Source organism: Lissotriton helveticus, chromosome 8 (assembly GCF_964261635.1).
Source record: "Lissotriton helveticus chromosome 8, aLisHel1.1, whole genome shotgun sequence".
NCBI classification, from domain to species: domain Eukaryota; kingdom Metazoa; phylum Chordata; class Amphibia; order Caudata; family Salamandridae; genus Lissotriton; species Lissotriton helveticus.
Genome location: NC_136069.1, coordinates 280869830 through 280897681, shown reverse-complemented (window position 1 = coordinate 280897681; position 27852 = coordinate 280869830). Strand labels below are relative to the sequence as shown.

Sequence of the window (27852 nt, the reverse complement as noted above, 5' to 3'; positions counted from 1 at the left end):
ATTTGTCCATCTTAACCGCCAGAGTGTGCTCCCTAAAATCTCTATTGTTCTTATTAGAGTCATCTAGGTTTTTGCTGAAGATTTTGGAAGATATAGTCGTCTTAATCTTAGATTCAAGAATTTGAATTTCAATGAGTAAGGTATCAGCTATGCGTTTGGAGGTTTGGATGATCAAAATCAACCAATCCCTGGTGCATCTCCACGCGATAAGGGCCCAGTTTTTTAAAAATTCTTTATCACTCAAGAACAACCTTGGTGCGTTAGTCACTATGAGACCCGAGGGGGCACAGTCACTGCGCAAATATTGAGCCATAATGGTGCCATGGAGGGCTGTCCTCGTGTGTGATTTTTTTAGACCAATTAATTTCCCCCATTCGTCCTCGCTCAGACTCACGACGGAGGTGGAGGACTCCGTCAGATCAGGGTGTTCAGCAAGAACCGCTAACAGATCCTCATCCGAAAACGATAAACCAGGATTCTCGGCCATGATTGGGAAGATGCGTAATCTGGGGCGTGTGTGGTGCTCTAGAGTCACAATAAAAAGTTCAAAACGAAGGTGTGATGAACTCCCGCTACGAAAGCAATTGGTCGTAGAAAAAAGGTCCGCAGTTAAGAAACTGCACTGAAACAAGAAACACACTACGGTAGGGGGGGACCTAGGGGAAGTTTACAGACCTCGCTCTGGGTACAATCCCCAACAGGCATATCAACAACAAAAGGTACCAGAGGGTCTCGAGGAGTGTGCCCACAAGAAACAGAGAGCCAACCTATCCCTGCAAACCAAAGCGATACAACACAGAAGATTCTCAACAGGATGAGGAGAATACCCATCAGTCACCATACGGATCCGCCCTTCATCATTTGGGATTTTATCCGTACCACCCGTCTGAGAAGCTCGGTGCCACACTGAGAGGTCAACCCGGTGGTAAGGGGGTTCCTCAAAGGAGAATGGCAGTGACAGTGTGGTAGACCACTCGATGTTGGTAAGTGGCCCTAGATATGGGACTGGGGTGTGCAGTGCTAGAGAAAGTGATAAAGTGAAAGAAACCCATAAACTGTGTGTTTAAAATTGGTTTGAATAGGCACTTGAAAAGAAGTTTATTCCGTGTTTGCCTAACATACCAAAGTATAAAACAATATAACCTAAGGCCTTCTCATAAGGTAGACTGCTCTAGGTCAGAGTAGGTCGACTAGTTTCTGCAATACTGGGACTATAGTTCCCTTGCATTCTTCAGGACCAATATAAATAAAAATCAAAACTACTGCACCAAGTGAATTAAAAATAGTAAGTGAAAGATGACACCAGGATAACAGTGCAAGTGCTAATAAGTCACCTGAACGCTCCCGGTGCCCTTACAGTCTGTGTTGATCACTAAGGAGAAAGAAAGTGGGTTAGGTATGGTTAACAGTACAGCGCGGCTTATATACTTCTGCCACTCCGCCTCTCGTCACCTCCCCAGTCGGCCAGGACGCCGGCACGGAGTACCGACGGAGAGGTAGGAGAAGCATGTCGCTGTCCCACGCGCTCTTCCGCGTTCTCCCCTTTTTTACTCATGTTACTTAACTCTGAAACTGAGCTCAGACCTCGCGCTTGCTGACCTTATTCACGCCGAGCCGCGTTTTTCTAAAAAACGACAGCAGCCTTTAGACACAGTCCTGGCTCCGCGAGTGATGGATACCACAAATATCCATCATGTAGAGATACAGATACCACTTCTTGTCGGCAACCGTTCAGAGGAAGTGCTTTATTCCTGTTGTGTGTGTTGTGTTTTTTACGTGTTCTTTACATGTTTTATAGAGCGGTGCTTCATCTTTCCCCTGAGCCGCTGCCAGGTGGGGTGAGGCCAGTCATCCTTACAGATCTAGGTAAGGACGACGATATATTCGGCTTATGAAATTGTCTTTCCGAATAAATTAAGATTCAGGCCATATGAGTATTTATTGCCTATATGTCAACATAGTTAGTGTGATGTAAAGTTTGATCCACATACAATGGACTTTCTGGTCAGCCCATTTAATACTGTTAACCATACCTAACCCACTTTCTTTCTCCTTAGTGATCAACACAGACTGTAAGGGCACCGGGAGCGTTCAGGTGACTTATTAGCACTTGCACTGTTATCCTGGTGTCATCTTTCACTTACTATTTTTAATTCACTTGGTGCAGTAGTTTTGATTTTTATTTATATTGGTCCTGAAGAATGCAAGGGAACTATAGTCCCAGTATTGCAGAAACTAGTCGACCTACTCTGACCTAGAGCAGTCTACCTTATGAGAAGGCCTTAGGTTATATTGTTTTATACTTTGGTATGTTAGGCAAACACGGAATAAACTTCTTTTCAAGTGCCTATTCAAACCAATTTTAAACACACAGTTTATGGGTTTCTTTCCCTTTATCACTTTCTCTAGCACTGCACACCCCAGTCCCATATCTAGGGCCACTTACCAACATCGAGTGGTCTACCACACTGTCACTGCCATTCTCCTTTGAGGAACCCCCTTACCACCGGGTTGACCTCTCAGTGTGGCACCGAGCTTCTCAGACGGGTGGTACGGATAAAATCCCAAATGATGAAGGGCGGATCCGTATGGTGACTGATGGGTATTCTCCTCATCCTGTTGAGAATCTTCTGTGTTGTATCGCTTTGGTTTGCAGGGATAGGTTGGCTCTCTGTTTCTTGTGGGCACACTCCTCGAGACCCTCTGGTACCTTTTGTTGTTGATATGCCTGTTGGGGATTGTACCCAGAGCGAGGTCTGTAAACTTCCCCTAGGTCCCCCCCTACCGTAGTGTGTTTCTTGTATCTGTGTGTATACAGATGTTTGAGAGGCTGTAACAGTGTTTGGCTGAGTGTGTGGGTGTATCAGTGTTTGGCTGGGTGTGTCAGTAGCTGTATTGGTGTGTAGCTGGGTGTGTCAGTATCTGCAACTGTATTTGCAAGGATGTGTTATTGGCTTTATTGGTGTGTGAGAGGGTGAGGGGGAATGTTATTGGGTGTATCAGTGTGTGCCTGAGTTTGTCACTGGCTATATTGGTGTTTGCCTGGGTGTGTCAGTGTCTGAAATAATGTGTGCCTGGGTGTGTTAGTGTTTGTATTAGTATGTGGCTGTATCAGTATGTGTATAGGTGTTTGGAGATGCTGTATCGATGTCCGTCTGAATGTCTAAGTGGATGTATCGATATGTGAGTGGCTGTATGAGTAAGTGAGCAGGTGTGTTTTGTGGGTTTGTGACTGAATGTGTGACTTCCTGTGTGGGTCAGTGAGTGGATTTGTGAGTGGGTCTGAGAGTGGGTCTGTGAGTGCCTGTGTGGGTCTGTAAGTGGGTGTGTGACTACCTATATGGGTCTGTGAGTGCCTGCATAGCTGTGTGAGTGGGTGTGTGAGTACCTGCATGCATCTATGAGAGGGTCTCTGAGTGCCTTTGTGGGTCTGTAAACGGATTTGTTAGTTCCTGCATGGATATGTGAGTATATGTATGGATGGGGGTGCGGTGCAAGTGTGAAACACAGCTTCTTTTGGTACTGGGGGGGGGTGCGGCGCAAGAGTGAAGTACTGCGACCTTTGGTACCAGGGGCCCCGATATTGCAGCAGCCCTGCAAAACCGGCCCCTAGTAACAACAAAAAAGTCCACCACTGCTGCAAAACCGGCCCACACCCTTCCAGCCTCCTGGGAAAATGCCTGATGCCCGCTATGGCCAGTCCGTCCCTGGAATCTTCTCTGAGCTTTAACGGGTGGCTGATAAAGGTGCAGAATCCTGGGTGGGAGGTGTTTGGCTGCAGTTTTGAGATGTAGAGAAGGTGAGACTGTACTCAACTCATAGCGGGCAAGGTGGACCAAAGAACAAACTCTGGCTTTCCATTGAAGAGTCTCATTTCTTGTTGAGCAGTCTCTCACTATTAGTAGAAAGTCCACCCCCTCCCATTACTTTCTCATTCCTGATATTATGCGTGATACCTTCAGCCAGCCAGTTCTGCATTTTTAACCAAGAGCATGTTACATTCTTGGATTTGTAGTTTCACTTTCAACATTGTAAACCTATTTTTAAAAATCCCAGAATGCAATGTGCTGTTACCACTAAAGTAGTGCATTACATGGGACATCTGGTCGTGGCTCAGTAAACTAATGCATCCACTCCAAAATAATGTTTGACCTCATGTCCACAGGCTCCAAACTTGGTGGGTTTACTCAGTCTTTCATTCTTCTACGGTCGATAAAATGAGTAACTTTTGACTAGGTAACAATAAAGACCTGATTTCCAGTGCCAATATGCCCAAAGGAGTGAATGTGTGGTTACATATAAATGCCTTATGTTATACCTTCCTATTCAATGGCCTCTCAATGCCAGCAGAGGGGCCTCTCGTATTCCATTCATCTGTAACTCAATCATGATAAAGGAGCTTATCAATCCACATAGGGTCTGATTAGGAGTCAGGTGGAACGGTATCTTCAGGGGAGATACCGCTCGACTGGAGTCCAAGTGGGCCAGTGATCTCAGAACGGAAATTACTGGTTCAGTATAAAACAGGACCCGGCATTGTCGACCTGAAACACTGGACCTGGTTTTATCAGGTGTGAATTTGCATCTGGTGAAATGTGTCTATCTATTTCTATAGCAGAGGCACAGCCTAGCTTTAGCTCGACCAGTCCAGCAGGAAGAGAGGAGCAGACAGGGCTCCCAAGGACTCACTAGGCCATGTCCCAGGTCTCCAGACCCCACCACACCATAGCAGTAGAGTACTGGGTTAGAGGCAGAGAATGGGCGCTGAGGGACGCACCCTGACTCCAAGCAACATAGGAGGAGTGGTGACCACAGCTCCCCTCATCTTGCAGGAGAGTATCCGTATCCTCATGGTCACCCAAGCCGTGTCCATCATAAACATCTAATACCCCAGGGCTAGCGAAAGATGCCCGGTGCCGACAACAACCAAGCCCAGCCCAGCCCACCTCCTCCATCACTCCTCCACACTGGCAATACCAGAGGGGGAGAGCGCAGTGCCAGGCCAGAGGCTGAGGGCTGACAGGGTGACCATCACACCGAAGGGAGCATCAACTGTTCCACCCACCATTTCCCAAGAGTTGGCAGGTCCATGGCAGCTGTCAGAGCCCCATACACTGACATGGACCCAGCTACCTGCTGGGAGCTTGTGATAAATGGAGCAATTAAAGTAAGTTTATTAAGTAAGTGTGTATAGCGCATAGAATTGGGAAACCTAGGCTTAATTTCACCCAGAAAAATCTGGTCGGCATAGTTATTCTCCATTTGGCCTGTTTAACTTTTAGTTGGATGGGACAGGGGTGGAATTACTTTCCAGAAACAGTAATTCTGGCTCAGGTAAATCCAGCCCCCCTCTGCAACACCCAGCTCATCGGGGGCATAGAGGCTTCACGCTGCTCACTCTCCATTGGGATAGCTACTCACTACTCACTCAGCGCCTTTCACGCCGCAGAGGAAACTCAACTCACTTCCCATTGAACACGCTAGACCCCATCTTCTCCTCCAGCAAGCACATATCCTTCAGCCACTCCACCGGACTACACTGGACAGATCACAGCTGCGTCCACTTCAACTTCAGGAGAACCACGACCCACCACCACCCGCAACAGGTTCCCCGCAGAAGCTGGAGCAAGATCACCGCCGACCAGCTCACCACCTCCCTCAGCCAGAAACCTCCCACCAACACGACGGACCCCAACGAAGAAGCCCGCAATCTCACACAGTGGCTCACCAACTGTGCCGATGACCTCGCACCACTGAAGAACTCTCCCAGCAGACCCGGCAGCAAGAAATCCTCGTGGTTCACCAGCGACCTCAAAAACTCCAAGAAAACCTGCCGCACCCTCGAGAAAGCCTGGCGCCACGACCAGACAACAGAAAACATGACAGCCCTCAAGAACGCCACCCGCAAACACCACCAGCTGATGCACACCACCAAAAGGACAACATTCAAAGAACGACTGGACCACAACACCCACAACAGCAAGGAACTCTTCAGCATCGTTAAAGAGCTCTCCAATCCCTGCGCCTGCAGCTATGACATCATACCCTTGCAAGACCTCGGCGACTCACTCGCCTTGTTCTTTCACCGCAAGATCGCCGACATACACAACAGCTTCGCAAACAGACCACGCACCCAACCACCGAACCAGCACCCCCCACCACCACCCTCTGCACCTGGACCCCGGTCAGCACCGAAGACACCACCCACACGATAAACACCATCCACTCCGGCTCCCCAACCGACCCCTGTCCACACCACATCTTCAACAAAGCCGACTCCATCATCGCACCCCAACTCCGGGACATCATTAACAGCTCCTTCGCATCCGCCACCTTCCCGGAGAGGTTCCTCACCGGAAGAACCCAGAGAGTCCGCCTCCCCCCGTTCCGATCCGCGGCCACCGAAGTCATCTGCGGCGTTCCGCAAGGATCCTCGCTCAGCCCCACCCTCTTCAACGTCTACATGAGCCACCTTGCAGCCATCGCACGCCAACACAACCTAAACATCATCTCCTATGCTGACGACACCCAGCTGATCCTCTCCCTCTCCAACTACCCTGCCACCGTCAGAGCCCGCCTCCAGGAAGGAATGAAAGACGTCGCGGAATGGATGAGGCTCAGTCGTCTGAAACTGAACTCAGACAAGACGGAAGTCCTCATCCTGGGACGACTCCTGGTGGCCCCCTGCCCTGGGCACCGCCCCCAAGCCAACGGACCATGCACGCAACCTGGGCTTCATCCTGGACTCCTCCCTCACGATGACCAAGCAAGTCAACGCCGTCTCGTCATCCTGTTTCAACAACCTGCGCATGCTCCGAAAGATCTTCCGGTGGATCCCCACCGAAACCAGGAAGACGGTCACCCAGGCCCTCGTCACCAGCCGACTGGACTTCGGGAACACCCTCTATGCTGGAACCACAGCCAAACTCCAGAAAAGACTCCAGCGCATACAGAACGCTTCTGCACGACTCATCCTGGACATCCCCCGTCACAGCCACATCTCTGCCCATCTGAAAGACCTGCACTGGCTCCCCGTCAGCAAGAGGATCACGTTCAGACTCCTCACCCACGCACACAAGGCTCTCCACGACATGGGCCCCAAATACCTCAACAGCCGCCTCACATTCTACACACCCACCCGCCAGCTCTGATACGCCAGCCTCGCCCTCGCCACCGTCCCACGAATTCGCAAAACCACCACCGGAGGAAGATCCTTCTCCTACCTGGCAGCCAAGACATGGAAATCCCTCCCCACCCACCTACGGCTGACCCAGGACCATCTCTCCTTCAGGAAACAACTCAAGACCTGGCTGTTCGAGCAGTAGCGACTACCCCTCCTCCCAGCGCCTTGAGACCCTAGCGGGTGAGTAGCGCGCTATACAAATTTGTTGATTGATTGATTGAATGCTCCCTACCTCCCTCCCCATGGTGGTCTCTCACCCCACGTGACCTGTTATTCCACAAAGAGTAACCCTGTCACCCGTTGAAGAGAGGCCCGTCCCTCATTTCCATAGATGGCTGTCTCATTTCCCATACAGAATCTAAAAGGACGGCTACTGTCTGCAGACACCTGATTATCACTAATACGGGGTTCTTTTTCTCCTTTGAGTTTTCATGTCTTTCCCTCTTTAGTTGTATCAGATCTACGAGACTAACTAGTACCCAACACTGCATGCCCCTCCCCCCCCAAGTCAGGCGCGCAACGCCCATTGGGCTCAAAGGGTTTCAGCCCCGCCCCCGCAGAACCCCCCCACTCCTTTGTGTCAGCCCGGCTGAGGCAGCTTCCCAGGCACACACACAGCCGCACTCGAGTACTTCACAGGTCTTTAAAAGACCATTTACTTGCTAACGAGGCTTTGTTGTGTTTTTTAACCCCTTCTTAGAGCCCCTGCATCTCCACTCTGTATATTTCTGGAAGGATCCGCCCCCCCCTCCCGAAATGTCTAGTAGCCCCCCCAAAATGAGGCTCTAGTTGGGCCTCTGTCCCCAGACCCCTGCAGAGTTATCCACTATGGCTGGATCCAAATTGCTCCCTTGCAGACATTACCAAGGAGGTACCTCACATTTGATAGCGAAGGTACAGTCTTTCATTTCCCAGTCCTAAAAAGTAACCTACTCCCTTTTAGTAAGTGACATTTCATTTTTATCAAGAACTAATGTTAATGTTATCACCATTTATGTGTTATAGTAAGTGTATTTTATATCATGTTTCTTATTGAGGTTATCTTTATTTTGGTTTCTTTAAAATGGCATTTCACCACACATGTTTACCTCACTCGGAGGAGGTGGTGTGAAGTTTGGTTTCAGTTACAATGTCACACTAACTTTATTGCACGTAATGCAGGCCTATTTCAGCCAATGCCCAGATTGATTTTACATAGCATCTTTTCCTGGCTTGCATGTGCTTTGTGCACGGCTGTGCCTATTTTTCTCAACCGTGATCTGATTATGCCCATCTGCACACAGCTCTGCCAATGCACCTCAGTTCTGGTATAATATAATGTAGCGCTTTTCCCTTTGCCTTACAATTCTGAAGCGCTTCCGATGAACCTGGAGTGGTGTTAATCCCATAAGGAATCTCTTACGCAATGACTGGACTTGGTCACTCAAAGCAATGCAATATATAATACCAAATCAAAATCAAATGTAATGTCTAATATGCTTTATAATAAAGACTGGCAAGTATTGTATTGAAAACTTGTGAAGGTTTATTAGAAAAATAAAGGCAGCACAGAAAGTAAAATTAATGGCAAAGATTCAGTCATTTGTTCAATTGTTATATAAAAGCATAAAGCTCAGAATCAATGCATAGTAGGAAATACCAGAACAGAATATTATTCAGCTCAATGAATAAAAAATAAATAAGAGGTCGGACCAACAGTGTCATCTTCAAAAGATCAGGGGAGAGTGAATCCAACATCCTCTGGATAAATCTAATTATTTATATATAGTGTGTAGACTGAGTCCACACATGTGGTGTGAAAGTTCATAGGGCAAAAGATCCCAGCAAATCATGTTACAGAAAGAACAATATAGTTTAAAATCACATTTGTCAGCATTGTTCCACAGACTCATATAATGTGGTTCCCATACCTGGTGCTCCTGTGACACCTTATGGTTAGTCCAAATTCTGTTACAATCAAGGTTAAGTTCTCATGAGAAACACTCTACGGTTCCAATAGGTGAGACCTTGAGAAAGCATTCATTTTGCTAACAGCATGGAAACGAAACTTGAGAACGAAGCATCAACTTGTATATAGGAGAATGACGTGTTGCAAAACATTGTTTCTACTGTGTGCTGAGTGCTTGGCGTGAAAGGACAGGATGACTGAGTGCAAAGAATAAGATGGCGACAGATACCAACAACCATTTTTACATTGAGTCTTGCATTATTATCCAGTGTAAAAATAAACACAACTCCTTTCATAATATCTTGAATATGTTATGCGTTTATAACATCATGTTAATACAAATATACATTTCATTAAAACCTCTACACAGCTGGTGTATCCTCAACCATGGCCTGCACGGGCCGTATGTATGCACACCTATGTCAAAGAAACTCAAACCTGCACATATTCAGTCTTTGCAAAAAGAGTGGTGTCAGTGTACCTCATTTTGACCTGAAACATACCTTGTGCAAATACAGCTATGCAACGGCACCTCCTGCCTGACCTGCTCATACCCTGTGAATGCATCCCTCTGCCACGTACCTTGACCTGATCTGCATGTAAGGATATGCAAACACAGTTTGGCCTATGCGTTGCAATACTGACCTGCAGTTGCTATGTATAGCATTTCAGAATCATCTTAGGATGGAGGGCCCTTGTTAGGAACATGAGTATGAGTATGAGTGTGAGCCCGTAGGACTTGGCCATGAGTGGGAGCCTCAAGGGCGCAGTATGAGGACATCCCATGGGTTCCCTGATGGTAAACAGGAGAATCTAGACTGGAGGGAGCGCTTGGTCCTCTGGGGGCCTGTTGGAAGTGTGGATCACAAACTATGAGTAAGTTGCAGCTCTCTGAGGTTCATTTGAGTCAAAGACTTGCACTTTCTTTGTTCCATGAAAACTAGGAATATCTTGGAATCCTGGTACTAGGTATCTTGTTTCATATAATATGTTATGTGAATAATAAATAATGTTATTAAGCTAATTGGCGCCAACAACATTGGAGTACCATGGAATCATCTCCTTTTACAGCATTCTCCTTTTTAAGTAGCTTTCTGTTGCTGGGGCAGATGCTGGCTCATGGACTCCGGAGATAAAAGTGTTGAAAGGCAATTATCCTTTATATATTTAAAATTAAAAGATTGGGTACATAAACCATGATGATGAGCTTTTACGAAGCCTCAAATATACTTATCATCATTTAAAGGATACATAATGCATTTAATGAATGTTGTCTACCTATTCATTTTTACATGCTGCTCATTCTCAAAGTTCTACAGAACAAATAGCTGGGTGTAGAAAAAACACAGAAACAAGGCGTGCCCTCTGAAATCAGCACCTGAAAAAATAGGATGCACTGATTAGAGTGGATTAGGCTGTCATAATGCAACTACAGAAATATAAATATGAATTTTTTTTAACAAATTGTATTCGTTTTTACATATAAAATAGGGAGGACATTGCAGTTCAATCGATTATAGGCCATCACTGTGCAACTGCAGAAATATGATACACTTACATATATTCCAACAAATAAATGATCCAAAACATAATGTTTATTTCATAAGGGTTGGTGGTGATGATCGCACCAACAGCCCGAGCTGCTTCTGTAGTGTAGTTCCTATTATCCCAATAGGCTCTGCGCAATGGAATAATACCTTCAATAGTATAGGCCTAGACCAGACGTTAACTAGGTCTTCTATTGTCGATATTAGACTTAAAGTTTTGGGTTTGCCAGCTAGCTCAGAGTTCACTAGAAACTTTCTCGAATAGGCAAGGAGGAGTTGAACCTCCCTGGATAGACAAGAAGGGATTTAGTTTCTGACAACCATAGAACATGACAACTTTGCTCTCCCCTAATCAAGAGTGTATCTCTAGAGTCGTGTGAAAACAAAAGACAACTTATTTTACTCAGTCAGTACGTGCATTCTTAGTCTCACCAGATTGTAGAGAAAAGGAAGAGACGGGCGTGTTCAATAAAAGATGTTATTTTATTGATCAGTCTCTTTTCTCATACAAGAGAAATGGATCGATATTATCGCAATACTTATGGTTAAGTAAAGTGCATACAATAAAAGCAGAAGTATAAAATAATACTGTAAAAACATTTATATGGTTTCTAAGCCATAAGGTGGTTTAAAATGAATAAAATAGATACATACACATATACATTTGACTAATCGTACTCAACTGGTGTTTCTAACTACGCCTACCCCGGTGTACCTGACCTAAGCCTAATACGTGGGCGGGAATAGAAAGTAGCAGTTTAAGTTAAGTTTGTTTTGCCAAGTGACTGACTCAAGAATTCTCTGCAAGGGGTTATTCAGTTCTGTACCTTGAATCTAGGATGAATGAGGGATGGTATCTCTCGTCTCTGGTCTCGATATTCCAGGCTGCCTGCGAGGGCTACCCGGAAGCGCCGGAGCTGGATTTCTCGGCAGGAGAAAGCAGCGTCTCGTTCTCAGCGCGTCAGGAAGGCGGGGCTGCGCCAGCGGGGTCTGCTCTGCTCTGGGCTTCGGCAAGTCTGGCTGCTCCGATCTCGTCACCACCGCGTGTGTTTGCTTAAGGCAATACCGGTAATATTTATACCTGTAAGGTGCCGAGATTGACGTAAGGATGGACATAGATACGTCAATAAGGATGTCATACGACTTGGTCGTTAGCACATTCTTTTGCTGAAGTTCTCGATGAAATCAAAACAATGGCCGCAGGGTTTTTCCCAGGTTGTCATAGGTTTGATTTGTTTTGAGAACTCCGTATGCCTTATCAGGGGCTGGAGGAATATCGCTTGTCTAATTAGATGGCAAGCGTTATGACCTAATCAGATAACACGTTCCTGTGCCGTAGTGTGGCTTAATCAGATAACGGTTTCTGCATCATGGGATGGCTGCTAGTTAACTTGTTAACCAGAACAGGGTCAGGAATAGGGGGATCGATACAGAACCTATAAGAATACATCACACCCACTCCACGCTAACTATGGCCATGTTTACGAATCTAGGCATAGTAAAACATACTGTAGAGTATCGTGTATACCTTACCACCCCAAAATACATATAATGCATTTCGAATAATGTAATATACGGAAAAAAATATTCACATGTACTATATGCACTCAAGCTGTAGAATAATGCTAAAGTAATCACGCATATGTATACATTATTGCTAATTGGTATATGAGAATTTACACATGAAATGGCTCTTAATACAGAAGAAAAAGTTTCGAGACCATTTCATCACAGAATAAACATAATTATGAACATACCAGCGGGCAGCTAATGTCTATAAAGTTTCTAAAAATAGAAATTTTAGTTCTCTAAGAATAGTTCTTACTTTAAGCAGAAGATAAGTGTCCCGAAAAATCGTAAAAATATTTTGGGGCTGCTGAAAAAATCGCTGTCCGTGAACTGGAGGGAAAATTGTTCATGTTATTTTGCTATTAAGTTGAAGGCCAAATTCAGGGTGTTTGGAACGCCGTGTGCTAGCTTGCTAAAAAGTCTCTATTTCTGCTCTGGTGAGAACATCATATCATTTAGACTGTCGAAAAAGCTGTCAACAGCTTCCTGGGAGAGTTCCACTAACTCGGAAAAAGGTGTAACCATGCATTCGTGCGCATGATTGTCTCCATTGACGTTTTGATTAGTATTGCTGACAGAAGGTCGTACCTGATTGATGCTGCTTTCATCTTGAACTCCACTACCCCTTAATCGTAGTGGTGAAGTTTCCACGAATGCCGTCATCAGGATTGGCAGCCGTTGAGGGCAGCACAAAGCATGAGCCTTTATCGGACCCAACAATGTTTCTGCATCCATAGGCGCATCCGATTGTAGCGTCAGACAGGTGTCCAACACGCATTCTTCTCCGCACAGCAGGCACCTTAATACAGGTAAAACACATCGATGCCACATTGGTCGAAATGAAAGAAACCAAGTCATGTTCAGGTCTCTAAGCCGGGATAGTCCCAGGATTTTTGATATCCGGTCCCGGTATCCAATGGCTCGGATTGTTTCTTCCCTTGTCGCAGGTGTTTTGTCTGTGACATGGTTTGCCATAACGAAATATTAGGACCAGGAATAGGATTCCTGCAATTAGTCCCAAAATGAGGGGAAGCCCGCCAAAAATCGAATGGACGAAATCTGGAAAAATACCCAGTATGGCTTTGAATGGTGTTAATGCCATCGAAAATACTGTCTTAAATACCTTTGAGACTCCACTGGTATCAGAAATATTTAAGATTTCATTCAGGATTTCCGCGAAATGTATGGGAGAATTAGTTGATAACAATGAGTGAATCTCTGCAGTCGTCCTTGCGACTAGGAGATCATACGTTTCTTTTGATGACGTGAGCCTGGTCGGCGTCTGAAGAAGCACTGTTTTCATTCTGCTTAAAGTATCTATTCGAATAGAAGTAATTTTCAAGTTAGGCCATGCCCTTGCCTCCCTGTCTGGAAAGGAGCTGGGGAACAATGAGTGTCCACAGCACATGACCTTCGCAGTCGTAGTTACGAGATAAGGAGTCCCGGGCATAAGACTACAACATCTGCGATCCACAATTAGAATGTAACTCCCATTATAGAGTCTTTGAAAAAATGGTTCTATCTCTGTTGCAGGTGTGCCTAGCTGGTGACATGAAAGGTTATTTGAGTTCCCTTCACAGGCTCCATGCAAACTAATTCCATTACACAGAAGTGTACCGCTTAGTGACATCGCACAATTATTGCCACTAAGAAACACTTTCTGTCCTTTATTACTGACACATGCATGTGAATAGGGCAAGTTCCATGTTGTCTTAATGTACCCTTTTCCCAATTTTTCGTACATGCCAGCCTGTATATATTTTTGGCAGTATTGAAACCTGAAGGTTGATATTGGAATATTAATTATCCCATGTATTATCCATTCACTGACAGGTCGTTCTGACATTGTCACTGGTAATCTCTCGAGTTTCTCAATGCTCAGGATTGTATAATCAGCACCCTTCTGTGCCATACTGATTTGTTTATCAGTAAGGTTAAAGATATTGAATAGTGACGTTGTGTTGATTAAACGCCAAGGCACATAGCCTGAACGCAGATTTTGTAACGTCCAGCCAAGCTGTACAATAGAACGCAATTGAGACTGACCGTGTTGTAACAACAGTAAGTCTTGCGATATTATGTCGATTGCTGAAGACACAATACTGTCCAAAGAAAAAATTCTGGAGGACAGAGTCATTAACCCATTGTCCACTACAGAAAGTGATTTTTCCAAATTAATACGGTCAATTTCCCGTATACTTTCTGCTGTCTCAATTTGAGTTACCTTCCAGGCCTCATTGTAAGCTGCATATATAGAGGCTGCTATGAAGCGTTTTTGACGCTGTTTGCGCGGTCCCATAATGAAATCACGCAAGTCAGCACCATCAGTAAGTAAAGTTAGGTGTTGCTTAATTTCTGTCAGTGTGGAAGTTTGTAGCCATTGAAGACATAATTTGCCCACACTGTAGGTGGTTATTATCCCTGGGTGTTGTCTTTGGGAATATCTAGGGTCTGGCCTGGTCAATGTGAACCCCTGTGTTTTGTTCAGGAATCTATCTTGACAGTTATTAGTATCTGTGGGCCAGATCAACCACTGTTTCCAATCAGGATGTGTTCTGTTTTGGTTTAATATATAGTTTACGTCTATCTCTTCATCTGTAGAGCTATTGCTGTCCATTGTTGGCTTTGGAATAGACGGTTTATTTAAGTCTTTGATTTTGGCTAAGCCAAGACAGGTGGTTTGTTGAACAGTGTCATTTAAAAATATAATTTGTTCTGGGATCATGCAGGCTCTAAACAATGATTCTATACCTTGTACTTGCCATTCTTTTGTACCCCAAACACTTTTAACTTCAACATTTTTGTCCCAATAATCAAAACCAAAAGTATTCATTTGTTCAAAAAATGAGTCTGAATATATCAATTTCGTGTTTGTTAGCATGGTCTTTGTCCCTGTCTTATTTGACAATTTGAAATAAAATGTTTCAGCATTACTTGTGTTGAACCCTGAAAAGTATGAATATTTGTCGTAAAAGGTTCTTGAGCTTCCTTTTGGAGGGGTTGCACAATGTTCCCATTGATTATAATTTAAAACATTTCTAGGTTGTACAGATTTATGTAGAAAATGGTTACCATAGTGGTTGTAACAGTACATACTATCATAATTAGTCGAACCCTGCAAATAATCATGTTTGGTAAATTTAGCAGACATCACTAAGTCAGACATCATATTATTTATACTTTCAAAGTCCCAATCATCAGCAAATGAGCTTGGTTTTACAAAGTCACTCAACGAGATCTTAATCTGGTGTGGATATTTCAGGATCTCAACCGGACCATACATTTCGTAGTCAGTATTGTCCCATGCTACCCCACCCGGTATAGGATTGGCTGTGAAGTTGACTGAAGAAAGTTCTCTTTTCTCGACGTGTGAAGATGTGTGTGGCTTGAGGATCAAGTTGATTTTCTGACTTGCTGTGTCCATTTTAGCATATTTTCCCTCAATGAAGCGTCCCAAAGTTAGTACCATGATGAGCCAAAGTATGAGGATAAATGCACCAAAGCCCACCCAAAATTCAATCCATGGAGAAATCATATAGGTTTCTTTCAGTTGTTTCAAAAGTTCTTTAGCTTTATCTTTAAAGGTTTTTGTTGATGGCTGTGTTTTTGATTCACTTAGGTCTTCAGAGGAATCATCGAAGTTTATGAAGTAGCCGGATGCAGTTCTGTCAATTGTTCCAATTGCTTCAGGATTACTGTTTCTTGCATATTCGTTTGTTACTTCATTGTAGGTTGGTGTGTCTCTACTAAATGTTTTTATTTGGGTTTTCAGAGGTTTAAGTTCCAATGCATTGTTGCATAGTCCTTGTTGTTCTTCTGTAGGCGTTTCGAATGTGATTAGCCTCTTAGTTTGGACCTCTGTATTGGTAGCAAATCTTGGTGTTCTACTACTTATCGGGAGTCCACTTGGCCTACTGTTTGTTATCGGCCACATGATTGTGGTTTTACCAGGTCGATGGATACAACTCGGTTCTCCTTTTTACCAGCAAGCGGCGGTAGTACAACTGATCTTGTCCCGTTGATAGACAAGACAGGAACTGCTTTTCTGTAAGAAGGCCCAAATTCCTTCTTTACCGCGATCTTTTCTCTGACTAGATCCCCGACTTTTGGAATCCAGACAGGTCTTGCTGGGACAGGTGGTGGTTCTTCAGTGGTTGTTGGCTGCTGTTTCAACTTTATGTTGCTCAGGTCTTTTCTTGTTTTGTTTAAGTCCTGCAAAATAGCCAAACGATCTTTGATATCAAAGCTTTTTTCCTTTACCACTGAAGTCTGACTGTCAAGATCTAAGATTAACATCCTAGTTCCAAACAATAATTCGTACGGACTGAATCCCTTCAGAGAATTTCTTGGCAGGTTATTTAGACTACGTTGGACACTTATTAGATGTTTGACCCACCCAGCTCCCGAACCTAATATCCTTTCTGTTATAGATAGCTTTATGCCTTGGTTTTTTCTTTACACCATCCCGTATCCCTCAGGAAGGAAGTGAGAAGAATCCCGCATCGCTATGCTCATTTGGCCGTGCTTCCCCACAAGCTTGAGGGCTAAAGTGAAAACATTGGTCAAACGTAGCATGCTCCTAGCGTATATGCCATTTAGACTCGCAAATCTTTGTATAACAGTCCAGACGTCAGCCGAGTGCTGGGGATCTACATTATAAGTGGAAACTAGCCTGTATATGTTAATCGGACGCTTTGCTTTTTACTGCTGATCCTTTCTGGAGTGAAACGCCACGGTAGTATACCGTTTCTCTTGCCACTGCGATCTCTGTTGCAGTCCGGGCATTTTTTTACAAAAATGTGATGCTGCAGGCTCATGCCTGGCCACCAGTACACTGATTGTAGTTCTTCCAGAGAATCTTTTAGTTTGAGGTGTCTGAGACCCTCGCCCATATGTGCGTCTGCAATTAACAAAGTTCTCCTGTCCATGTTTGGAATTACTCTATCCCCCACTCCAGGGATTCGAGCAAAAGGGACGGAGTTTGCATCGATTATGTATGTATAATTGAGTGGATAGTTGATCGGTAGCGCTGAGCAGTCGCCTTTTGATGACGTTTTTACCGCCAGCACTGTTTCACCGTCAATGTATTTCATTGTACGCTTTTTTCTAGCTACGGAAGCCGATTTAGTTGCTACCGCTGTGGCTGTCTTAGCCAATGAATTCCCTGCAACGTGAACGCCATCACGTTGATGACTCAGTGTATGTATCACGTGAGTCTTTGGTAGTTCTTTCTGTAAAAGAACTATTTGTTCCCAAAGCAGTTTTTGCTTTATTGTTGCACCTGTGTCATCTTTGTAACCGTTTTGAATCCATGTCTGCAAATCGCTGTTATATGATTTGACGCAGTAATACGAATCGGACACTATAAGTGTCGGGAATTCGCGATCTGCATTATCTAGCGCCATTTTCAATGCTATTATCTCAGTCTGTTCTTCTGAATTAGTTTCTACTGAGTGTGTTTTTGTTAACAGAGGTCTTAGTTTACCTCCGCGCCACACTTCTTTTGTAATCTCACATGTGGGGTTGTATGCTTGTTCTCCCTAAACGGAGGGTTGAGCATGTCCGTCTGTATAGATTACACAAGCGTACTGTCGTAAGGGCAGAATGTCGATTGGCAGAGGGAATGTTCTTTCATATTCTAGATTTTTCAATTCTTTTAATTCTGGAACAAAGTAGTATTTTACTTTGTCCGTTGTAATTGAATTCACCCATTGTATCCATTCCGGATTCAATGCTGTTGTTGGTAAATTACACGGTGTTGTTAATGCCTCAAAGGCTGATTCTGCTGTTCTGACTGTGATGTGTCTACCGTCAGCTTTATCTTTTTCTCTAGCTATTGCGGTTTGAACTGCATGAACAATGTTTTCTTTAATGCTGAGTTTCTTTTCAGCTTCTGTGTACAAGTGTGATTTGAATGCAATTGGTACCTTTTCTCCCTCGTTAGAGGTCAGGTATGTGAATCCGCATCTTCCTGGGATGACTCGAATCACAAGGTTGCGTGTGTTATCACGTGTTTCTAATTTTGTTTTAATTAACATGTCTGTTTGTAAGGATCTCAAAATTTCTGTGTGTTTTTGAGTCCAATTTGTTCTTTTAAAATCTGGTTTTATTAGATCATAAAGGGGCTTCACCCTTTCTGCGTAATTTGCAATGTATGTTCTTCCGAAATTTAGGAAGCCTAGAATTGACTGTAAGTTTTTTAGTGTTCTAGGTGCTTGGAGTACTGTCTTTGTGCAGTAGGTTGTGATTTTAACTGGATTTTGTGAGGAGGAGAGTCCTCATCCCATCCTACGTGATTTTTATATAAAGCAGGAGCTTGAGCTACTGCCCACTTTCTGGCAAGTGTGTATTTTTTATGAATTGGGATATGATTTGAGAAGGCAGGCATAATTATTTCTTCGCCATGAGGGCAGTCCCTGACAAACTCTGGTGGCCAGTCTTTTTCAGCTAGAAGGATGTCATAGCCCTTGGAGAGATTATCCCAAAATAGTCCCCTTATTTTTCTAGTCTTATCCCCTTCTATACGTAAAGTTATTTCATATATTTTGTGAGGTTTGCTAACTCTGGTGTCTGCAGTTTCCACTTGAAGATATTAATTCGTGTCCACTGTCTCCAGATGATTCATAAGGACTTTGCGAGCTATGCTCACTTCTGCTGCTCTGTCTAGCATTGTCTGAGCCCATTCTCCGTTTTTCAGTTGTGTCCTCAGTATTCTCGGCATTGTTAACTACTTTAATACTGGCTACCTTCTTTTTTGGAAATTGTAATTTCTTATTTGGATGAGCAGGTTCCTTGTCTTTGGACTTGACGTGCCCTTCCCTGGGTTCCGATCGTCCTCTTCTTTCCGATTTCTGCGAGGAAGTCTGAAAAGATTGAGAGGGACGTGTATCAAAATCTTGATATCTATCCGGTTTCTTTATATTATCCCTATTTCTAAGGTTGTATTTTTTCACAGAGGGCTCACTTTGGGGAGACTTGGGTCCTTGGTCCGGAGATCTTTCTCTCCGCCGAGGAGACCTTCCTCTGGACTGGAATCTCTTTTCTTTTGGATTGGATTGTTTGTTTCCATCCCAGTTCTTCTTTTGACTGTTTAGATGATTTTTAATAAATATTTTTTCAGGACTTTCAATTAGTTGGGGTTTTACTGGTATTCCACCTAAACTATCTCTACCTAGTTCCTCATAGGATTTTTCTATAATTCTGGCAATTTCAGCTGGTTGGTCTGCTATATCTGTTTCTTTTAACCTTTGGCGGATCGCCACGTTTGCTGCTTCTCCCTTTATATTGGCTAGTAATATAGCCGAGACCTGCTTGAAGTCTTTCAGTAATTTCATACCAAGAGTTAAAGCGGGTTCTGGACCGTATTCGTCTTGAATTTGTTTTAGCACATCTGGTATTACCGAAATGGATGGAACACCATGCGTTTTTGTGTAGATGGAAGCAAAGACTGTACCCCAAGTGTCACAGTCCTCCACGTGTGGTGCGATTCCCATTGGAAGACAGATAGTCAGAATCCTGTGTTTATCCACAGGGGTGGTGTCTGGAAACACCGCCTCTATTTGGGTGATTTTTTGTGCTAACCAGAATGGTATTTGTTCCCTTTTAGCTGGTACTTTACCTAGGCAGGACTGTATGTTCTGTGGTGTAATTGTATTTGTGTTCCCCTGATGAGGGGTCAGCTGTGGAATTTTAATTGCTGGTTGGATTGTTGAAGTCCGCATTACATATTGGACTAATTGTCTATGTACTTTTATTAATTGTTTTAGTTGTATTAGAAGATCTGCTGCAGACATTCTTTCGATGTCTGGATGTGGTGTGTATCCAGCTAGGACCGGCCACGTTGCTCCTGGTCTACCTAATGGACCGAGCCTGGTGATGTGATTGTTGTGTTTTAGGGCGCCATTAAACAAGAGCAGGTGCTCTTGAAATTTAAGTGGTACTTCCACCTCCTCGAAAGGAGTGTACTCTTCAGGAGGTTCCTCTGTTTTGTAATGGTGGAAGTGCTTTGTTACAGCGTTTGCTGCTGGAAAGTTTATCCATGAATAGAATACCTCTGTCTGCCGATATTCGTGTGCCTCTATTACGAATATGACTGTGCCACCTCTTGGTGTCAGTCCATTTCCTATAAGTTTTAAAGTTATAGATTTTCTTATGTTGACCGGGATGAGTATTAAATCCGGGTCTGCTTCTTGCATAGTATTATCAGCTGCTACGAGTTCAGCTGCTACTCTAGCTATCTCTCTTTCTTCTTCAGTGTCTGACATTCTACTGTCAGGAAGGTTATTTTGTTTGTTTGCCGATCAGGTTTCTTATGGGAACAAAAGATTAGATGCACAATATTTTGGAACAGTGTATCCTTCAACGTTGACTATACCAAGAACCATACATAGGAGTTTCCTCCTGCGAGATTTGGCGGATATCACCTTTCACCCACTCCAGACGTCTTTGGAGTATTATGGGAAAAAAGGGGTCTGAGTGAAAAAGCACGACTGAGTTACTCTAATGTCTTGCGTTAGTTTTATCGCCTTTCCAAACGTTGGGCGCCATGTAGTGTAGTTCCTATTATCCCAATAGGCTCTGCGCATTGGAATAATACCTTCAATAGTATAGGCCTAGACCAGACGTTAACTAGGTCTTCTATTGTCGATATTAGACTTAAAGTTTTGGGTTTGCCAGCTAGCTCAGAGTTCACTAGAAACTTTCTCGAATAGGCAAGGAGGAGTTGAACCTCCCTGGATAGACAAGAAGGGATTTAGTTTCTGACAACCATAGAACATGACAACTTTGCTCTCCCCTAATCAAGAGTGTATCTCTAGAGTCGTGTGAAAACAAAAGACAACTTATTTTACTCAGTCAGTACGTGCATTCTTAGTCTCACCAGATTGTAGAGAAAAGGAAGAGACGGGCGTGTTCAATAAAAGATGTTATTTTATTGATCAGTCTCTTTTCCCATACAAGAGAAATGGATCGATATTATCGCAATACTTATGGTTAAGTAAAGTGCATACAATAAAAGCAGAAGTATAAAATAATACTGTAAAAACATTTATATGGTTTCTAAGCCATAAGGTGGTTTAAAATGAATAAAATAGATACATACACATATACATTTGACTAATCGTACTCAACTGGTGTTTCTAACTACGCCTACCCCGGTGTACCTGACCTAAGCCTAATACGTGGGCGGGAATAGAAAGTAGCAGTTTAAGTTAAGTTTGTTTTGCCAAGTGACTGACTCAAGAATTCTCTGCAAGGGGTTATTCAGTTCTGTACCTTGAATCTAGGATGAATGAGGGATGGTATCTCTCGTCTCTGGTCTCGATATTCCAGGCTGCCTGCGAGGGCTACCCGGAAGCGCCGGAGCTGGATTTCTCGGCAGGAGAAAGCAGCGTCTCGTTCTCAGCGCGTCAGGAAGGCGGGGCTGCGCCAGCGGGGTCTGCTCTGCTCTGGGCTTCGGCAAGTCTGGCTGCTCCGATCTCGTCACCACCGCGTGTGTTTGCTTAAGGCAATACCGGTAATATTTATACCTGTAAGGTGCCGAGATTGACGTAAGGATGGACATAGATACGTCAATAAGGATGTCATACGACTTGGTCGTTAGCACATTCTTTTGCTGAAGTTCTCGATGAAATCAAAACAATGGCCGCAGGGTTTTTCCCAGGTTGTCATAGGTTTGATTTGTTTTGAGAACTCCGTATGCCTTATCAGGGGCTGGAGGAATATCGCTTGTCTAATTAGATGGCAAGCGTTATGACCTAATCAGATAACACGTTCCTGTGCCGTAGTGTGGCTTAATCAGATAACGGTTTCTGCATCATGGGATGGCTGCTAGTTAACTTGTTAACCAGAACAGGGTCAGGAATAGGGGGATCGATACAGAACCTATAAGAATACATCACACTTCTATCCATACCCGTCTAAACCCTCAGCCTCACTCACAGTGCACACTCACAGGGCTGCCATGGTTGGGGATGTAAGAAAAGCTTATTTATTTATTTATGCATTTTTATATAGCGCGGACTTTACCCGAAGGTGTCAGAGCGCTTCACAAAAGGAACAGAAATGGAACATAATGAGAAACATTACAAAAGTATACGTTACGTTACATAAAGTAATAGTGACATTTGTGATCAAACAATATACATGAGGTATTAAAAATTGTGAGCAACCAAAAATACATGAGGTAGTAAAGGTAATAATGACAATTGTAAGCAAACAGAATACATGAGGTAGTAAAAATTGTGAGCAACCAAAAATACATGAGGTAGTAAAGGTAATAGTGACAATTGTGAGCAAAAAGAATACATGCGGTAGTGAAAATTGTGAGCAGCCAAACATACATGAGGTAGTAAAAAGTGCACAAGAGGAAAAAGTGACAAGTGTGCAGTTACAAGAGAGAACAAAGTATCATTTGAGGTATAATACTGCAAAAGGTGCTAGACACTCAGGCACACGAACAAGCGTTATGTAGGCAAGGTGGCACTTGTGCAAGTATCAAAGATAAAAACATGTGAGAGGTAGCAAACCGTGTGTTACAAGGGCAAAGTGGTGTGTGCATGTTACACAAGGAAGTGACGGAAGTTTTTATGCCGGGCTGCCCTGTGCTCCTTTAGAAATGTGTCTAAGTTCTGTGGATTTTTTACACAGTGTTCGAATGTTAAAATGTTGTCAGAACAAGAATACCATCGAGGCAGTCGAACATTTTCGCCAGCTTTGTTGGAGTCGTATGCATTCAGCCTCGCAGGTGGTTGGTTGCAAGCCACCGGATCGCTTGCTTTGGTCTGGCCATGTGTTAGGTTCGCGGGCTCGTTTAGTTATGTCTGAATAAATAACGAGGGATGTGTGCATGGAGGGATGGGCATCGTTTTCAATTTGACTGCGAACTTCTGTAGGTAAAGGCTGACGTTCTGCCCGCGGAGCCTTTTTGCGATGCCTCGGCAGGGTACCTAGCCCCAGCAGCTCTGCCACCCTCCGGCCCTGGCACCTAGGCGCTGCTGCCGCGAGCCCTTCGTCGGGCAGGGAGAGATGCTGTGAGAGGCAGGCTGTGCGAGTCCCTTCGGGCAGCTCCAGGCTCCCACCTCGGCCCTGGGGTTTTCTGTTTATCGACAACACTGGACCTGGAGATGGAAAGGACCAAAGCGAGGGAGTGTTCTGTGCGGCACGGTCCGTCCAAGAGAAAATTCTGCGATGTGCTGCGGAAGATGAGAAGGGACATCTTCTCCTGGTGAGTGACGAGGAAGTGGTGCGGGCTCTGATGCAAGCAGGATGGGTCCCAGAGTGAATGCCTGGTGGCTGATGCTGAACAGAGAACATTGGCGGGCTGGTAAATCATTTAATTGAATCGGAAACTAATTTCATTGCGCTGCGCGAATAGGGAAAGGATGCCCTGAAACAAAGCTTGCTGTATTTGACACGTGGGGCAAAGTGTCGCGTGCTTGTTTACTGTGGCTCTGAAAGTTCAATAGCCTCTTCTTTGTATTTCCACTGACCATCAAACGCACATCTCGCTCAGCAGGCACGGATCTGGGGCGCAGCAGGTGTCCAAACCCCCACGAGATACCCCTTGCCTTCCTAGGACTCATTCATGAATGAAAAAGCCTCCATTTTATCACATTTTCACGCGGGCTACTGGACTCGAGTCTATGCTCTATCATTTCAATTGCACGATAAGTAGGGTGACCAGATCGTGCGACGCAAACACAGAGGAAGGACTACAACTTTACATCAATAAAGTGGCAAAGAATGACAGCCCTTATCCTCATAGAAACCCATAAGAGGCACTAAGAAAATAAATAAAATGTAATTTTTGAAATCAGTATCATACCTGTTAATTAAATTGCTTATTCATAACAGCTGCTTACTAGTCCTGCTTTCGAACCCCTAAAAAAGTGCCTCCCTTTGTTTTCAGTTCACGGTCTTAAAAACGTGACATGAACCAATTTTATCGAAACTGCCGGGACAACTGTTGAAAAACCATGACGATCCGGGCAAATTCCGGGACGCCTGGTCACCCTAATGATAAGGATGTTTTCTCTTTTCTAAGAAAATGTTAGGTTAGTTACTGGTAATCTTCATTCTCCTAGTCCAGGTCGTTCCATTTCATAGTGCCAATATCGGCAACACACCCCACCCACATGCACAGCAATCTCATAATAAAACACACAAGACACATTGTTTGTTGGAGAAAACATTGCTGCAGGTTTTTTTTGCTTACAAAATATGGCAACATGGTGGGTCAACTTATGGGCGATCCGAGGGCAGGTAGCAGTGACACCCCTATGCTGTCCTGCCCACATGAAGTGCCAAATTGCACCGTGGCCTAACCAATAGGTGTTCACCATTTTGGAGGATGATCCAGTGGTCGAGTTTGTGCCCTCATGTGGCACTAAGGTGGCCACCGTCCTATGGGGCCCCCAGCGTGGGCCGCGGCAGCCTCAAAGTGCCAATATCGGCAACAGACCCCACCCGCATGCACAGCAGTCTCAAATTAAAACATGCAAGAGCCGTTGTTTGTTGGAGAAAACATTGCTGCAGGTTTATTTGCAATCAAAATATGCCAACATGGTGTGTCAACTTACGGGTGATCCGAGGGCAGGCAGCAGTGACACCCCTAAGCTGCCCTGTCACCTGAAGTCAAATTGCACCGTGGCCTAACCAATCGGTGCTCATCATTTTGGGTGATCACCCCTACATCCTGTGGACCACCAGTCCACGCATTTACTCACAACCCTTGAGGGGGCGGAGCGTATCCAGGCAAGCTCCCGGTTTCTCAGGTTTACAACCACCCGATGGACTAACGGGGCGCCGTCATACCTCCCGGGTCCTGCCCTAAGAACTTCCTGTTTTTTTTTGGCATTTGCACCCTTGTTGTGCTCCTGAAGAGGGTACCCCTATGTACCATTCCGCCTCTGGATCGCCCTGTAACTCCGCCTGCAACACAAAACAAGTTAACAGCCTTCCTACCCTAGCCACCTTTCCAGCCAACACATCGGGTAAGCGGTAGGGAGGGAAACGGCGTGAAGTCTAGGTGTGCAAAAGTATTGCCAAATGTGCGGGGGAGGTCTATATACCTGCCTCCCCACCCACTGGTGTGCCGGAAATGACGTAGTTAGCAAGCCCCGGACCCTGAGCGGTTCCAAACACCAGACTGTCGAGTTTGTGCCCTCATGTGGCACTAAGGTGGCCGCCGTCCAATGGGGCCCCCTGTGTGGGCCGCGGGCAGCCTCAAAGTTCCAATATCGGCAACAGACCCCACCCGCATGCACAGTAGTCTCAAATTAAAACATACAAGAGCCATAGTTTGTGGGCGAAAACATTGCTGCAGGTTTATTTGCATACAAAATATGCCAACATGGTGGGTCAACTTACCGGCGATCCGAGGGCAGGCAGCAGTGACACCCCTAAGCTGCCCTGCTCACCTGAAGTGCCAAATTGCACCGTGGCCTAACAAATCGGTGCTCACCATTTTGGGTGATCACCCCTTACATCCTGTGGACCACCAGTCCACGCATTTACTCACACCCCTTGAGGGGGTGGAGCATATCCAGGCGAGCCCCCGGTTGCTCCGGGTTTACAACTGCCCGAAGGACTAACGGGGCACCGTCGTTCCTACAGGGTCCTGCCCTAAGGACTTTCTGGGGTTGTTTGGCATTTGCACCCTTGTTGTGCTCCTTAAGAGGGTACCCTTATGTACCATTCAGCCTCTGGATCACCCTGTAACTCCGCCTGCAACACAAAACAACAAGTTACCAGCCTTCCTACCCTAGCCACCCTTTCAGCCAACACACCGGGTGAGCAGTAGGGAAAGAAACAGCGTGAAATCTCTGCACGCAAAAGGATCGCCAGATGGGTGGGGAAGGTCTATATACCTGCCTCTCCGCCCACTGGCGCGCCGGAAATGGTGTAGTTAGCAAGCGCAGGAGCCCGATCGGGTCCAAACATCAGACTGTCGAGTTTGTGCCCTGATGTCGCACTAAGGGGGCCGCCGTTCTATAGGGGCTCCGTGAGTGGGCAGCCTCATAGTGCAAATATCGGCAACACACCCCACCCGCGTGCACAGCGATCTCATAATAAAACACACAAGACACATTGTTTGTTGGAGAAAACATTGCTGCAGGTATTTTTGCATACAAAATATGGCAACATTGTGGGTCAACTTACAGGCGATCCGAGGGCAGGTAGCAGTGACACCCCTACGCTGCCCTGCCCACATGAAGTGCCAAATTGTACTGTGGCTTAACCAATCAGTGCTCACCATTTCGGGGGACCCTCTTGCATCCAGTGGACCACCAGTCCACCCATTTACTCGCACCCCTTGAGGGGTTGGAGGGTATCCAGGCAAGCCCCCGGTTGCTCAGGTTTACAAGCGCCCGAAGGGCTCAACGAGGCACCGTCGTTTCTCCAGGGTCCTGCCTTTAGGACTTCCTGGGGTTGTTTGGCATTTGCACCCTTGTTGTGCTTCTGAAGAGGGTACCCCTATGTACCATTCAGCTTCTGGATCGCCCTGTAACTCCGCCAAAAACACGAAACAAGTTAACAGCCTTCCTACCCTTGCCACCCTTCTAGCCAACACATCGAGTAAGCGGTAGGGAGGGAAACGGTGTTAAGACTAGGTGCGCAAAGGTATTGCCAGATGTGCGGGGAAGGTCTATATACCTGCCTCCCCACCCACTGGTGTGCCAGAAATGACATAGTTAGCAAGCCCCGGACCCCGAGCGGTTCCAAACACCAGACTGTCGAGTTTGTGCCCTCATGTGGCACTAAGGTGGCCACCGTCCTATGGGGCCCCCAGCGTGGGCCGCGGGCAGCCTCAAAGTGCCAATATCGGCAACAGACCCCACCCGCATGCACAGCAGTCTCAAATTAAAACATGCAAGAGCTGTTGTTTGTTGGAGAAAACATTGCTGCAGGTTTATTTGCATTCAAAATATGCCAACATGGTGTGTCAACTTACGGGTGATCCGAGGGCAGGCAGCAGTGACACCCCTAAGCTGCCCTGTCACCTGAAGGGTCAAATTGCACCGTGGCCTAACCAATCGGTGCTCACCATTTTGGGTGATCACCCCTACATCCTGTGGACCTCCAGTCCACGCATTTACTCACACCCCGAGGGGGTGGAGCGTATCCAGGCAAGCCCCCGGTTGCTCAGGTTTACAACTGCCCAAAGGACTAACTGGGCACCGTCGTTCCTACAGGGTCCTGCCGTAAGTACTTCCTGGGGTTGTTTGGCATTTGCACCCTTGTTGTGCTCCTGAAGAGGGTACCCCTATGAAACATTCAGCTTCTGGATCGCCCTGTAACTCTGCCATAGCTCTGGGTGTGGCCCCGTCACACCCAGGCCTCCCCGACCAAGGCAGGCGTTCTTACTTACACCTGGCTGCTACTAGGGCATCACCCAGGTCCAACATATTCATGTCCAAACCCACTCTAGACAAATGGACTCCTTCCACTTCAAAACATCCTGTGGTCTTGGCATGCAATAATCTGTGTCGTATAAAGCCAAAACCCCTCTGTTCCGTGAATTTGCGCATGGCACTGCTTACCCTCCTGCAAGAAATTTCCACGGCCTCTCCTGACCTGGACAATTCCCATCTACTTCTTACAGG

At 45.4% G+C, this 27852-nt stretch overlaps 1 protein-coding gene across 2 annotated transcripts in view; it reads left to right on the top strand.

Annotated features, from left to right (window-relative positions):
- Positions 1–27852, top strand: part of SLC35F2 (solute carrier family 35 member F2) — a 305693-nt gene that overhangs the window by 58496 nt on the left and 219345 nt on the right. The window contains exon 1 of one of the 2 annotated variants that reach the window (XM_078657042.1): positions 23050–23471. The exons of the other annotated variant lie outside the window; for it this stretch is intronic. Within the exon in view, the coding sequence (XP_078513168.1) occupies positions 23371–23471 (101 nt within the window). The 5' untranslated portion in view covers positions 23050–23370. Of the gene's footprint in view, positions 1–23049; positions 23472–27852 lie in introns of those variants that run through there. 2 annotated transcript variants of the gene reach the window in all.